General features: G+C 39.7%; 1 protein-coding gene across 1 annotated transcript in view; it reads right to left on the bottom strand.

Annotated features, from left to right (window-relative positions):
• The window catches only part of cacnb3.L (calcium channel, voltage-dependent, beta 3 subunit L homeolog), a 71,470-nt gene extending 64,684 nt beyond the window's left edge, over positions 1-6,786 (bottom strand). Inside the window, exon 1 of the mRNA XM_041580824.1 lies at positions 6,620-6,786. Within this exon, the coding sequence (XP_041436758.1) occupies positions 6,620-6,658 (39 nt within the window). The 5' untranslated portion in view covers positions 6,659-6,786. The remainder of the gene's footprint in view (positions 1-6,619) is intronic.
• Between the last annotated feature and the right edge of the window lie 10,161 nt (positions 6,787-16,947).

Below are 16,947 nucleotides of genomic sequence, written 5' to 3'. Positions count from 1 at the left end.
CTTCTGTTTCTCTCATTTCATTTCCACCTCTCAGTGCCTAAGCCTGGCTGAAACAATGGATTTACAGACATTTAAGTGCCAAATAATTGTATTAATGGCTTACGGCAATATAATGAGGGGGGGGGCAATCTTTGAAATTCACAAATGGATTTTTTTTTTCAAGGAACAGCCCATGGCACATAGCTCACCATTCCCTGTCCTGTAATGCCACTTACAATGAGCAATAATTCCAATGACCTTTAATGGCAGGGCTATTAGTTCAAGTTCACTGATAGATATACATCAGAAGCAAATATGAGTTGTGATGGAAGCCTTGATCAATTATATTCAGCATATTGAATGGGAAAAGATATACATTTGAATTTCTAGAATCTGCTTTTTTTGTAAGTTATACACTGCCTTCCATTTTTTTATCCTAATAATTCTTAATAATAAAAGTTTATTTGTCCTTGAGTTCATATACAGTACATAAAAAGGGAGAACATTTAATTTCTTTGCAAACAATTTGTATTTAAAATTTGTATTTGTACAAATGTATGTGTATTTGCACCCATAATTGCTACTGAATGATCTCTTACAATTCCCTCCTCTTCTTCCCTTAACTACACCATTGCAACATTGTGTCTTTGGGCAGCTTTCCTCAATTTGAAATTCCATTTCTCAAAATGTACATGCCATTTGCAAAACAAATATAGAAGAATTTACTAAGGTATCTATATTGGTGCACTGCACGAAGATGCAGTGGTTGCAGTTTTGCAGTGGCATTCTAGAATTTCAGTGGGACAAAAAATTGATTACCGTACATATAAAACATAATAATATATTGCCAAAAACTGCTCTTTGCACCATGCACTGTGTTTCTACATAACATACATAAATTAGATTCCTAGCTATGCCCAAATTGCCCCTGCGGTTACCCCTAAAATATTACATACCAAACTGTTGAAGAATGTATCAAAAAGGCAGATTTTTGTTAGGGCAATAGAATAACTTAAAAACATGAAACATGACAAATGTAATACATGGCAGCTGCCAGTGGTGTAACTACAGAGGAAACAAATACTGCAGCTGCAGGGGGCCCAGGAGGCATAATGGTCCCATGAGGCACTAATTCATAAATTCATATACAATTTCAATAAAAAATGGTAAAACAGGTCAATCTCTAGACATTTTGGCAGCCTGAAAAATTATTTGCTATGAGGTCCAGTAATATCTATTTATGCCACTGGCAGTTGCTATATGGCAGTTTGTACCAAACACGTAAGTTTTGCTGATCAGTTCGACCCTTTCTGTGGGCCCCAACTGGCAGGTGATGTTCTTAACGAATTATCAGAGTGTTTCCTACTCTGGCTGGACTTGGTGGACCTCATTCCAGTCTAGGTGTTCCCTAGAAACCTGAAACAGAACATTATGAAAGTACTGGTCTAAGAAACAGAGATAGACATAATAGGTGAACTCAGAAGATGCAGAAGATGTATATTTACAGTGCTCTCACCCTCTTATGCTTGGACCTTTGCAAGGCTGTAGAACAAGAGGTCATGTCTATTAAAATGTGAAGTCCCTTGCGCAGAATGTCTTGGTGACACTAATATGTGTCATATATGTAAATATGTTTTAAGAAGGCTTTAATGCACCGAAATGTAATTTCATAACTTTGCATCCAAGGCCCATATCAGCTCAAGAAAAACTGGCATGCAGCATACTGTTGCATGCAGTATTAAGCTAATATGTACTCAGGTGTCTATTGGGGGACCAAATGGCATGCGCAGGAATATGAGACACATGCATTACACACAACCTGCATGGAAGTTACATAATTCTTACACATTACTGAATAAAATACTGTTGCTGACAACCCTGAAGAAATGCACCAATGAAATTAATGTAGCACAACCTAATCTAGAAATGGTGGTAATTAAACATACTACCTTCCAAAATATCCAGAAGTGATAAGCAACTGGACTTGCCGAGTAATTTTGTAAACAATTTCCTATTCATCTGAGCGGCTTCTACAGCTTATCATTACTAGATACTGTATAGCATGACCTGGATAAATGGAAACTTTTACAAAGAGATATATTAACGATGTTTCTCAGTATTTTAAATGAGTTTTATCAATAGCAGAGCTGAAAAACTGAAGCCCTATGAGCCAGATGGCACCCACCAAAGGGTTTTTATAGCCCCCAGTCTACTCGAAGGCTCAGTTGACTTCATTGTATGGCATCAGTGTCGGACTGGCCCACCAGGATACCAGGAAAACTCCCGGTGGGCCCAGGTGTCAGTGGGCCCTTCTGCTTCTAGACATTTGGCCTATTTCATGGCTATTCCCTATTTGTATGAGAACAAAGACTCTAAAATGGAATAATAGATTATGGTATGTCAAGAAAAGGGACTAGGAGAATAGAGGTTGAATGAGGAGAGGAAGAATAATAGTACTGAGAGTGGGCCCCTGGTCTAAGGTTTTTGGGTGGGCCCATGGTGTCCCAGTCCGACACTGTCTGGCATTATTTTAATATAATCCAACCCATGGTTTTATAAATAACCATTATTACCCATGTTCTATGTTTGTGCTGCCTCATTTTTAGAGTAATTTATAGCTCAGTAAAATCACAAAAAGTACAAATAAAAAAAGAACAAATAACTAGGCTAAAGGCTTACCCACTAGCCTTTGTGATTAGGGAAGAGGTAAGGCAAAATGCTCCCATACATCAGGTTAGAGGCACCAAGCAGAAGGCAAGACTTGAGAATTTCTTACAGAGTGGGCTACATGGCACCAGTGCCACCATCACAAGAGTACACGATACACTACTGGATAGAATCCCGGGCAGTTTTGCAATTGGTCACTTCTAGCTTCTGACAAGGACAACCTGAGGCACTGTTTACTGAGGGCATGGGAAGTTTGCTTAGAAGTGTCCTCTGTTTCTAGTTAGATCCAAAGCCTACAGTTTAAAACCAGCTCCTAAACTTACATTCACTATGTTGGACTATAAATTAGGGGCAGATTTATCAAAGTATGACATTAGATCTTACTACACAAAAACTTCCCACTTTCTATTCATTACTATGTGATTTTTATTTATCAAACAGTGAACTTTAACTTTCACCCATTGATAAATATGCTTCTAAAAATCCCATAGGAATTAAAAGAAAGTGGGGATTTGTTTTCTGTAGGAACAAAACCAAGGGTGTGAGTTCCTCCAAAAAGTGATCAGGCTGATCACTTTTTGGAGGAACTCACACTCTTGATTTTGTTCCTATGTACATGCACCCTTGCACTGGGGTGAACTGTGAGTATGTACTCCTCACTCATATTCTATTTTTTGAAATTGCATTGACTTGAATAGTGCTTATATAGGTTGGATGCACTATCTCTTTTTGTAGTTGATGTGTTTTCTGTGGTGAGCTCTAACCTCACACTTTGGTAAATCTGCCCCTAAATTGGAACTAACTGTAAATTAGTTAGAATTTGCTGACATTGTGCCTGCACCATCTGTAAGCCCATTTTAAGGTAGGAACATCAGTGTCATTAGGATATTCCATCTATCATTTGCAGGCCTGGACTGGGGTTCAAAGTAGCCCCTGGTATTTCAAGTACACAGAGGGACAAACAGCTCTCCACCAGCCCAATAAATAGTGACTGTCCGTGGCATTTTACAACATACCCTCTTGCATTTGCCAAATTGCCAGGCCGGGCCAGATCTCAAGCTTCTGTGACATGTCTTAAGCTGGCCATAGACGCAAAGATCCGATCGTACGAATCGTGGATTCGTACGATTTTCGGACCGTGTGTGGAGAGTCCCGACATTTTTCGTCCGTCGGAGATCGGTCGTTTGGTCGATCGGACAGGTTAGAAAATTTCTGTCGCCTGCCGATAATATCTCTGCGTGTATTGCCGATCGTACGATTTTCAGAGGGAGACTGTCACTAGTGTTGTCAGACATAAGTATCGTACGATTGCTGTCAGGGGCAGAACATTGGGTGATCTGTTCTTATTTGATCGGAATGGTAAAGACTTTGATCTGAATGGTTAGTGGAGGGTCGGGAGATGGGAAAGTCCGATCGTACGTTGATTCGTACGATCGGATCTTTGCGTCTATGGCCAGCTTTATAGAAAATAATTTATGAGATAAAGAGTGTTTGTTATTTTATTAGATAAAGAGTGACTTTTAAGGACTGCTTTCAGATTATTGGCTTGAAGATAGTGACTTCTATAGCTGCAAACACAATTTTCTCAGAGGATGCCATAGCATACAAATGTTATCTGTATAATCTGTCTTCTGTCTTTCATATGTACTGTGCTCTTACCTGGGGGATCAAACAATCCAGCTGGTCTTAATCACTACGGAAACAGAAAAATAAAATATGTCTTCCTAGATCTGAAGGCCACTGTTCAGCCAGTTACTGTTGATTATAGTCTTTGTTGGTTTTCACAAGAAAGCTTCATAGTTAAATTTTAATCACGTTAGAGCAAAAAGCAGTCCAGTCCAGTCCAATTCCACATGCAGCTCAATAAATCCAGCTCAATAAGTTTACAAGGGTATGCACTTGCATCTAACAGTCTCTTCCTCACCCGTCTGCATAGCACCAATGGCAATTCTGATGATCATTTTTTTTTTATGATCATTCAACTTGTTAGAGGCCATTTTGTTAAAAGTAGCAAAAGGGGCAATTGCCATGGGTCTCTTCATCTGCAATCATTTTTCATTGAAGCATCTGCTTAAAATGGCAGAGCTCTCATGATAAAAACCATTACAATTACTAATATCCTGTTGTTTTCTTCCACTCACTTTCCACTGAAGTAAAAAAAAAAAAAAAAGAAAACCCAAAGATCTATGTATGGAGATCTGGAAGCTACTTTGTCACATTTACTCTAGTGTACAAGCCACACATTCAAATCTGTGGCATATTTACCCATTTGTACTTGTATTTCAATAGGAAGGGCTGATCGAGCTACAGCCCCCTGCCTTACTTCTCTTGAGCTCTTAACACCTGCAGACCAAGTCGAGTTAATAATAGATTCTCATTCCTAAGATGGCCATAGACGCACAGATCCTATCGTACGAATCGAGGATTCGTACGATTTTCGAATCGTGTGTGGAGAGTGCCGACATCTTTCGTCCGGCGGAGATCGGTCGTTTGGTCAGGTTTTATTTTGACCCGACCGATCCCGCTGGAGCCCATTGCGCATCGTAATTCAGATTACACCCAATATAGCCATGCTCGTTAATGGCATATCGGGGAAAGATCTGCTTGTTTGGCGATGTCACCAAACAAGCGGATCTTTGTGTCTATGGCCACCTTTAGACTATACACATACCCACGTCAATGAACAGATGGATCATTCGGAGTATGTGTTAATTTTTCCTCTTCACAAGTGTTTCCTGTTCCTTCCATCACAAACATATAAGAGCAAGTTGGTTGGGGTCTGGGAAGGGAATACTAGTTATTCATTAAAAAATAATAAATTATTTACATTTAGACTCACTGATATTCCTCCTGGGAGTTCCGTTCCCAAAGCTTAAGAACCATGCCCAGAGATTGCTTAACCTGATACTGACTGCGGCTAAATGCTTAATAGCCCACAACTAGAAATAGTTGCAGCCACCAACCCTGATGTAATTTAAAGCTGCATTTCAGGAAATTCACCACATGGAATATTTAACAGCACTTCACTGCTTTCAACCCAATGATCATTTCCTTAAGGCCCTTCACTCTACATAGAGAACTCTTCCACCCCAATAAAGCCATAAAGGAATATGGTTTCTTTCCCCAGATCGATATTCTACATAACATGTATCATATATACAATTTTATTGTAATACAGATACACGTGTTATTGCACAGGTTAGGAACCCTGGGCTCCTGTTCCCATTCTTTGATTAGGCATTCTCATCATTCTTTTCCTTTCTTAGTTCATTAATTTACTCTTCTAAAATGACCTCTAACAAGTAGAACCCATTTGAAGTCAATTGGTGGACTTCAACTTCAAAAAAATTTTTGGAAAAACTTTGAAGCAAATTGCGATGTTACAATTTAAATTTGATCATACTGAATCTATTACATCAAAAATTGACCTATTTGGTGAAAAAAACCAACATTTTTTGATAAATTTAGTTTGGTCTTTTTTGGTCATGTTAAATGAACTCCGTCTATGGGGAAAATTCTCCGTAAAATAAATTTACTATATTTAATGTAAGAAAACTGTTTGGCAAAAAAAACTAAAAACAAATTGAAGTACAGGGATTGGTTTCACAGAATGTAATACAATTCATACCCCAACACTCGGCACTTTATCTTTGTGACAGTATTTATTTATTTTGTATACATTGCAATGTTTGTTCCACTTGTCTGTACTACTAATGTGCTATGTAAATATAATAGGAGTGTAGCAAGTTTGAGGAAATTACTTGGAATGTTAGTAAACAAGTGCAAATGCCCTTTCTATTCGATCATGTTAGTATTCCTGTGTCACTCCATTTACTCAAGGTTTTGACATAGAGCCTATGTTTAAAATAAGTCTCATTTTAGTTGAAACTAACCTATACATCACAATAATTTTCATCCTGTGCTCCGGGCATTGGTGATTAGCCCTAAAACAGCATTAAAAAGCCTAGCTTACCTCGTTCAGCAGGAACACACTGGAATTGGACTGCGACATGCAAAAAGGCTGCTTCTGTTGGAGGCAGGGAGCAGGAGGCTGGGAATCCTGTACATGGGCTGCATTTACTTGCTGCTCTCACATCACAGCACACACTGGGAACCCAACCCACAGATTTTTTGTTTTTCTACCAGGATTTGGATAAGACCCAGCCCACTAGACATCAGCATCATCACAGCACATTTTTTTCTAGCGTTATTTGAAGGACTCTCCCCCCCCCTATAACTTCTAAAAGATTCATATTTTTCTTAAACTCTTTAAATATTGATGTGTATCCAATATGTGTTTGAGTGGCAGACTGCTGCACACTGAACTGTTTTCAGTTAACCAGTAATACAGTAATACAGTGCTACGCAATATGTTGGCGCTATATAAATACATGTTAATAATAATAATACCAGGTATACAATTCTATTAAGGGCTGAGTTACTATTAATTTGAAACATTACTTTCTGAATCTGAATTTTTTTTTCTTTTACATATAAATGATATTATTGAATACTGAAAAACTTACTTTAGCGTTTTTTTTAAAATGGGTTTATACCACCAAAGTGCAGGGAAAACATTTTGTTGCAGAACACCATGAGGAATATAAAAATGTTAATAAACTGCCAGAAAACATACACTAAAACAAAAGTAGAAATTATTTTATGTTCCCATATGTGAAAACATTAAAAAATTTTAAGGAATTTGAATGCACATATAGTTTTGAATATTAGTAAATCAATCCTGTAGTTTAATAGTTAAAGGAGTAGGAAAGGCTAAAATTAAGTGAGCTTTATCAGAAAGGTCTATATAAATACAGCAGTAAACCCTCAAAGTAATGCTGCTTTGAGTTCTCTGTCAAAAGAAACACCACATTTCATTCCTTCTATTGTGTACACATGGGCTTCTGTATCAGACCTCCTGTTTTCAGCTTAAACCTCCAGGGCTAGGGCTTGAGCATGCTTAGTTTACTCCTCCCCCTCCCTTTTCCCCCCTCCCTCCTCCCCTCCCTGCTGTAACCTGAGCTCAGAGCTATGAGTGAGAAGGGAAAGACAGGGAAAGATGTCACACCAAGCTAATAAGCTTCTAAGTATTGTCTGTGTATGGCCATGTTAGATTGTTCTGTTCATTTGAACTGAAAAGCCAAATGATTGGAACTTCAGGAAGTGAAGAGGATCTGCTTAATGGACTATTTCAATAGTAATAGTTCGGCTGCTCCGTTTGAAACACATAGCATGAAACTTAAAGGACCAGAAACATCAAATTAATTTTGTTTAAATTCATTAGAATACAACAAAAAAAACCCACAAAGACAAAATAAACTTTGAAATTGCTAAGTGTTTATTAAGAAATAACTTACCGAAACGGTAAGTTATTTCTTAATAAAGACTTAGCGATTTCAAAGTTTAATTTGCTTGTGTTTTTTTTTCGTTGCATACTAACAATTTTTTATTAAAGAAAAAGGATGTTACTGGTCCTTTAAGATGTATTACTCTGATTCTGCCCACTCATATTCAAGGCAAGTCTATGATAAAATGCTTGAGCATCACAGATCCAGGGGCTTTATTTCCCTGTGTTTGTGCACAAGCTCCATTGTATTCATGTTATTAGTTCCCCTTTAAGGGTAAGGCCACACTGGGCATTTTGGGGAGATTGGGTCACCTGGTCTTTGCGGTGACCAATCTCCCCAAATGCCTTCTCTCACTCTGCGCTGGCTAAAATGAAACAACGCCAGCGCTAATCACACGCCGGCGGTTGGGCGACTTCGGAAAACAGTGAGGGAAGGCGTTTGGGGAGATTGGTCTCCGCAAAGACGAGACATTAGTCGCAAGGTGACCAAATCTTCCCAAAACGCCCAGTGTGGCCTTACCCTAACAATGCAATGTTTGTTTATTAAAGAGTGAATTAACGTTGTAAACTATGATGTCAGGCAGTGGTGTGCAATTTGTGGGCGACAGTTTTATTCCTCTTACAGTAAGATGAAGGACTGATCTATCATTTCCTTTTAGATTGTAAGCTCTAATGATCAGGGCCCGCTTGTATCAGTTAGTATTTGTGTAGAATTGTATGTTAGGTCTATTAAACCTTCCATTGTACTGCACTGTGGAGTATGTCAAGTTATAAATACTTGTTAATAACAATGATCTGTTTAATATTATTTATTTGTAAAATGTATTTTTTACCATTCTTCTCAAGAATCATGTTTTATATCAGTGATGGGATCAAAGGCGTATGAGTGCATTCTGCGGTAGGTTCAGATGGGTTAACATATAATAAAGTAAGTTTGCATGCACTTAGATTTCCTGCAGCTAGACTATTCCTGGGATAGTGTTTAATGGATGCTTTCAGAACGTAGAGTTCCCTGGGGTTTGTGCAGACATCTTATGTTTCTGAATAGGAGCAGGCAATAGAAGGAAGGAAAAAAAGCCCTTGGCAGTTCCCTCTATCACTGATTAAGCAGTTCAGGAAATCAAAAACTCATTGGGTTTTAAATAGACGCATCAATGCTTTTTTTAGTGTATCATCTTCTGCAAAGTCAGGTGGATTCATCTGTGCTCTGCGGTGCATGGTCACTGGATACCAATGAAGGGTTGTGCTCAGCAATCTTACACACTTAGAAGACAAAGATGTGTACGATAAGGTGATTTTGGAAATGCACAGTTAGTTAGTTAGTTAGTTAGTGGTGCTACTGTACTAAAACAACATTGTTTACTATAATAGTCAGTGTCCAACTGGCCGGGCCAGTCCTCTCTCCTGAACAGATTCAACAAAAAAAAAGGGTTTTTTAGGCGCCGCGCAGCGCCATCTGCACATGCACGCAGCACCTATTCACTGAGGAGCGCTGAGCATGTGCGCTCAGCGCGTCATAGTAGGGGGGCACGTCAGAGTATGGGGTCGGAGGGGACCCTGGACAGTAGTCCCAGTGGGCTCTGGGCCCCCCAGTCAGACCCTGATAATAGTTGTAGCATTCAGAACTTATTTAATTCAAGTTCTTATTGCCAAGCCATAAATATTAGACTATACAGACGCCAAGTATCCATACATACATTATACAGTGGTATCGAGCAAATGGAGGAAGCGCACCATAAAACATACCATAAAACTGCAGTTTGCCCAGCATAAAAATAATTGGTTAAGTCAGAGACAGTAGTTAGAAGATCCCTATCACCAACGTTACTAAAACATACTGGGCCCTACAGCAGAATTAATGCTACAGGCCCTTTAATCTTTAGGAATGTCATTTTCATAAATAAATATTTCCAGATCAGTCAGTGCACCACTGGGCCTACTATACCTCCCAACAGTCACCAGGGTGTGTTTCTTCTATAATTAAACTTCAGATCCCTTTACTTCAAAAAGTAGGTTATGGGACTGCTGTGATTGCCTATGATTCAGTGCTAGGTATAGCATGTGTAACGCTATCTTGGGCTACAAAAGGCCAACGGGGTTAATCACCAGCTAGTGCACTAGAGCATGGGTTACACGTTACTCTAACACTTAAGGCTAGGGCCTTCGCTATATGGAAGATTAAAGGTGTGGTGTAGTTTAACTACAACACCCACAGGCTACTGTGCAATAAAACAGGAAAAGAATGGGCGCCAAGAGGTTCTTGCAGTAAAACAGAACTAAAAGGGTTTATTGAACATCCACAGGGCTTATTCACATCACAGTGTTTCACAGACAAGTGGTACAGGCACATCACATGCAGAGCGTAACACAGGATGACACTCCCCTGGGACAGACTTGGCAGGAATCTCACTTCACCTCTACGACATATCCCCATAGTAGCCTGGATCATCTCAGTGAATTCTCTATCCTGATTCCCTCTCCACAGGGATCCCTATACTACAGACAATATGGCCTGGGAGAGATACCTCCAAACTGCCACTCCTATGTTAGAGCTCGGAACTGCTCTTACACACCTAAGGGCAAATTTACTAAAGGGACGAAGTAACTAATGCTGGCGAAAATTCGCCAGCGTGACGTCATTTTGGTACTTCACCGATTTACTAACGGGCGCAGGCATAACTTCGCTATCGAAAGAGACTGATGCTGGTGCTCATTCGCACGCAATCGCCAGGTGAAGTTGCGCTCTGGCGAATGGACGTAACTGCGCAAATTCACTAAGATGCGGATTTTACTGAACGTTACCTCTTGCGCCAGACTTGTCTTCGCCACCTCAGACCAGGCAAAGTGCAATAGAGTAGATAGGACTTCCTCAAACTTTAGTTGAAAATTTTTCTAAGTCCCAAAAAATGCTGACGTCTTTTCCTTTTTTTCAGGGAGACAGGCTGCAAAAGAGCGTACAAATTTTTTGGGGGAACCAGCTTTCCCCCTACATTTCCTAACATATGGCACATGAACTATACAGTGGGCACAAGTGTAGGACAATATGAAAACTCTATTTTATTTTATTAAGGTTCCCTGGGCTTATGTATTTGCTGCAACATATACTTCCATTCAACTATAACTTCCCCCCGTATGCAAATTAGCCAACGCTAGCACAACTTCACACTGCTTGCTGCATTAAAGCTAGCGCAACTTCGCCAGCATTCGGCACCCTGGACGCAACTTCACATATTAGTAAATTAGCGTTGTCTGAGTGAATTTTCACCTGGTGAAATGTTGCGTTGCCTGCGACGCCGTTGCTGGCGAATTTTCGCCGCTTACTATTGCTTATCTATTGCCTCATTCACAGGGTACCTGCTCCCCGACTTATCTCTCTAGAGGTACGGGTCCCTCTAGGCACATGGCTTTTCTGGGCCTTGCTGTACCCAGACTCCCCTGGGCACACTCAGCTGGATCAGCATCCAGCAGCCAAAGAGGAAAATCCACCCCTTCTCACTCACTATACCAAAGTGTGACAGGACGTGGACCGCGTCCTGTCACACTTTGGTATAGTGAGTGAGAAGGGCAGATTCCTATGTAGCTAGATGTAATTTTGCATAGATATGCTATTGGCCAGGAGGCGCTGTGACCACGTCACGTGGTCACAGCACCTCCTGGCCAATAGCATATCTATGCAAAATTACATCTAGCTACATGGGAATCTGCCCAGCAACTAGGGAGATCAGAAAGTATATGGAATAAAAGCCACAGAGGCACATTAAACCAGTGGGTCCCTACACATGAAGCCGGTAAGGCTAAGCTAATGTCTGTGCTTTAATAAATGCTTCATTATGAATCTAGAAGCCTGACTATGCCTGTATTTTTGGGATGCATGTTGCTATTGGTGTGTATGGTACTGCCCTACCACTGAGCAGATTGTCTCAACCAGAGCTGTGGAGTTGGAGTTGTGGAGTCGGAGTCGGGAGCAATTTTGGTTATCTGGAGTCAGATAACAATAACATTAAACACAAGCACTGAAAATGATCAAATCCAATTTAAGAGCTTCTATGAAGGAGAATAGTTAATTTTGTATTGTATTTAGCTGCTATTCTATAGCTATATGCCAGGTTCAATCAATATATAAGTTGTTTAAGATTTTCAAATTGTTTTCACTTTAGGTAGCTTAACTTTGATTTTGGTTTAGCATTACCAAAATATATGGTTTATATTTTTGATCTTTGGCAGTGATACAATACTTTGTATGTTGTGTACTTAACTTCTTTCAATCAACATAGAAAATACATTAGTATATTAACACCAAAAAATGAAAGTGTTTTCAAGTAATTAATATGTGATATACTGTTAGTATGCACTGGTAAAAGCAGTGTGTTTGCTTCAGAAAGACTACTATAGTTTATATAAAAAAGATTCTGTGTAGGCAAGGGGGCAGCCATTCAAGCTGGAAAAAAGGAGAAAGGGCATAGTTTGCATTAAAATTATATTCGCTGTGGACAGAGACTGCTGTGGGAACCCTGGAGCTACCATAACTTTTAGAGGTGATAGAAGCTCAGGGTTCCCCTGTGTCAATATGTGCACTGTGGGTGATTCTTAAGAGGGTTCAGGATGGGCCAAGTGGCACCAACACAACTATGCAGAAGTGCAAGGAGCAACATTAGCTTTAATGAATGTCGTATAACTTTAAACAACCACAACTAAACTTAGTGGCTATAAATTGCCCCTATAGAAACCCTATGGCTTCAAGCATACAAGGCTGATTCAATTTCTATAATAAATAAATGTATATTCCTGAATAGAACAGTATGAGGCTTAATATTTGATGCTTGGACCAAGAAGTCTCCCCTTACTGCCTTACTGCTCTCTCTCTCTGCCTATATATACCGTATATATATATATATATATATCCCACAGTGTATTATCTTGCTAAAATGAGAGACTATGATCTGCAACAGATATTACCATTCTTTGATACTTGTGTTTCTCTTCGGATAAATAATTAACATTTTTCAGGATTAAGAATAAACAAATGTTTATATAAATGATGCAGTATTTGCGGATTTTGCTCATACTGAAACATGTAAATTAGTAGAATAATTAGGGATGCACCGAATCCACTATTTTGTATTCAGCCAAACCCCCAAATCCTTTGCGACAGATTCGGCCGAATACAGAACCGAATCCTAATTTGCATATGCAAATTAGTGGTGGGAAGGGGAAAAGTTTTTTACTTCCTTGTTTTGTGACAAAAAGTCACGTGATTTCCCTCCCCGCCCCTAATATGCATATGCAAATTAGGATTTGGATTTGGTTCGGCCAGGCAGAAGGATTCGGCTGCTGCTGAAAAAGGCGGAATCCTGGCCGAATCCCGAACCAAATCCTGGATTCGGTGCATCCCTAAGAATAATGAACCAAATTTTTATCATGGACAAGATTCATTTTTAGATGCAATTCAGAAAAACTTATCTCACTGTTTAACACATGAAAACTCTGTTGAAGCCTATGGGAATATATGGAACTGAATTTGGAGAAGAGTTTTTGCTCCTCGAATTGAATCTCGTCCATGATAAACCAGGAGATAACTTTTTCTCACGGAATTGAATCTGGCCCATAGTTGGATCATTGCTCTGCATGGTAGAGTGGGATGAACATGATACTGAAACCATGATTTTTGTAGTTTTCAGGTCCATAGTATTGAAATAAGCCTGCTGTCAAGCAGTGACCTGGAAACTGTGTGATTTCCTATACCCCTAGCATGAAAGCATGAGGTTATAATGTGTGGCTGTGACACTAAATGCATAACATTTGCACTCAAATGAATAAGGAATAAACTGTAATTATAAAATGTATTTTATATTCCCAAATATATAAAACATATAATATATAAAAGTTAATACCCTCATTGGAACAGAGGAAACTACCATCCTTTTTCAGCTATGATAGTATGTAATCCACAAGGCAGGGAATCAAGGACCTTATGCATGAAACCCGATTGCATTGCGTATATTCCCTGGGTACCCGACCTGATGCAGGACTCTACGCTGAGGCATTCAGCTCGATCAAGTGGCCTTATCTGAGGCCTACGGGAAAGCTTTGACTCCTGTATCAAGCCGCACAGGCACTAATGAAAGGATGTCATTACTGTTTGCATGTGGCCTTAGAGCCACTGGCTATTCAATTTAGAGCAGCATTTCATAAATCAGAAATTAATATAGGGGGAGCATAGTAGAAAATATCATTGTATGCTGACGATATACTATAATACCTACAGAATCCAAGCCAACCACTTCAAGAAGTCCAATATTTTCCCAAATGATGACACTAATTCCCCTGAGAATTTCCCTCCCCACTCCAATTGAAATACGTACCTAGGTATCCTAATACTGAAGGACGTAACTCAATGCTTTAAAGACAACCTTCAGCCTATCACACACTCACTGAAAATTTAAAAATCTAGTGTATTTTGTTGTGCGCTATATTCAGTTTTTACTGGAGAAAAATCATGTGTGAATTACATACCAACCTCAGCTTCCCAAAGTTGTCTCCCAAGAAGTGGAATTATTAACAATATTATACTTCAAAAAAACCAGAGTACCATGCTCTGAATATTTTTATTATATGCAAAAAAAAGCCCAAATGCGCATGCCCAGGAAGTGATGTAGTGCATGTGATAGGAAATCAAGTCCTATACATACGCATGCACATCATCATCATTTACATAGCACCGACAATATACGCAGTGCTTTGCACATCACGTCACTGTAAGATTATCTGGTGATCTAGTGGGGCAGCAGCGTGGACACCCGCAGCCTCTTCATGAGCACCAGACACACGCACGAACATTCGTTTCTTCTGCGCACTTGCACTGTAGTTAGGTAGCAATGCAGCTACGTGGTGCACCTGATGACATCAGATAAGCGCAAATTTTTTTTTTATTTAAACCCAATTCAGCAGCAATTCAGTGGACGTGGTAGATCTATGTTTCATAGTTCCTGGGTGTGTTTCTGGATTGCTTTCTGTTTCTGACTTTGCCTGTTATTTGACCCTACTTGAGCTCTGCCTGGACTGACCCTTAACAGTTAACTGACTGTGAGTGAACTCTTGCCTATAATTTGACTGTTTGCTCCCTTCCTGAACCGACCTTTGTCTTCTTCTCCTATTCACTACGATTTGGCCCCTTTGCTTGCCCAGAACACTTGTCCTGTTCCTAGGGTTGCTATAAGGAGAAGCGTAAGCCGAGACGGGGAGCTTGATGTTAGTTTTGAGTATAGGGTGCCAATTGTGACAGTCACTTTCTAACATGCACAAGAGCCATGGCCCTCCAGGTACCCTGGTGGCAGCAGGGACAATGTCTTTTTTTGGACATTTTTTTATTATATAGGCACCCAAATGCTGCCCCCTTAAAGCTGACACTCTAAACACAGGCCCATGGGTGCCTTTATATAAATACTGCCCTGACACCAACCCATAAGGAGTGGGGGGTTACCGTCTTATCCCTGATTAAATTAACTTACCTTAACTTTTTTGCCCCCAAAAATATGACCATGTTTGGCAACCATGAGAAGACTCCTATACATTAAGCATTTGGGCAAGCCCGGACAATCTGTGGCTTCTGGCAAAAGCCAGAGGGGCTGCTATAAGGTGTCATTGAAAGTCAGTATTTAGTGGGCTGGTGGGGGCTGATTGGGCCTTTGTGTACCTGAAATGCCAGGGCCTATTTTAATTCTCAGTCCGGGTCTGCATTTGGGCCTAATATTTACCTGCATACAGCTTCTATTTCCTTTGTCATTAAACTGTACCTCACTATATTTCACTGAGTTACAGTATATACTCGCTTGTACTAAATGGATGTTATTCCCCTTTGAATTTGACCTAATAACTAACGTACCATGCATTACTATCATTCTGTACCCTAATGTTCATACGTTTTTCTTTTTCACAAATTGTATCTTTTAGCACTAAATGATGGTACATTCTATGCGATGCACGCCAGCAGGCCCGGACTGGCAATCTGTGGGTTCTGGCAAATGCCAGAGGGGCTGCTATAAGGTGCCATATAAAGTCAGTATTTAGTGGGCTGGTGGGGGCTGTTTGGGCCTCTTTTAGGACTGATTAGGCCTCTGTGTACCTGAAATGCCAGGGCCTATTTTAATTCTCAGTCCGGACCTGCACGCCAGGGTAAGGGGGTGTTGCATGGTGGTGGCTTCTGGATTATCATTTGGTGTACCTTGCAAATGAGATGGGGGCCCCTGAGGTGGCAGCCGCAGTGGGCACTAGAAACTCCAGTCTGACACAGAATACTTTATTACGAACAAGAATTACATTTACAAAAAGGCACTACGCGTTTTGACTTATAAAGGGTCTTGATCCAAAAAAAAATCTGAAAAATATGAGTAAATCTTTACCTAAGTGCAAAATATATACAGCAAATTTTTTGTTATTATATCAGCCAGAATTGGACATCTCTACTAACTATAGAGTACAGTACAGGTATGGGATCTCTTATCTGGAAACTCATTATCCAGAAATCTCTGAATTACAGAAAAGTCATCTCCCTTACAGTTTTTTTTTTAGTATTCTCTTTTTCTCTGTAGTTAGCAGCAGCTTGTACTTGATGGTAACTAAGCTGCACAAATCCAAATTGGTGGCATTACAAACATATGTTTAAATGTTTTTTAGTAGCCTTAAATTATTATATACATTATGGGAAAAACACTTATCTGGAAAAACCCCAGGCCCTAAGCATTTTGGATTGTATACTTTTATATACATTTCTGCTATTGGACATCTAAATAAAGACAATGCTGTGCTAAGACTATAACATCCTGTGTTACTTCTGACAGTCCTCCATCCAGTTTATTAATGCAATTAGTATTTTATCTAACTTTACTGTTACACTTGGTTAGCTTGCTTGATTAGTTCTTTCATTTTAGGGAACAGTTAATCCCCATGTCTTTAAT

The sequence above is a fragment of the Xenopus laevis genome, chromosome 2L (genome assembly GCF_017654675.1).
Source record: "Xenopus laevis strain J_2021 chromosome 2L, Xenopus_laevis_v10.1, whole genome shotgun sequence".
NCBI classification, from domain to species: Eukaryota; Metazoa; Chordata; class Amphibia; order Anura; family Pipidae; genus Xenopus; species Xenopus laevis.
This window is presented reverse-complemented; position numbering and strand designations above follow the sequence as displayed.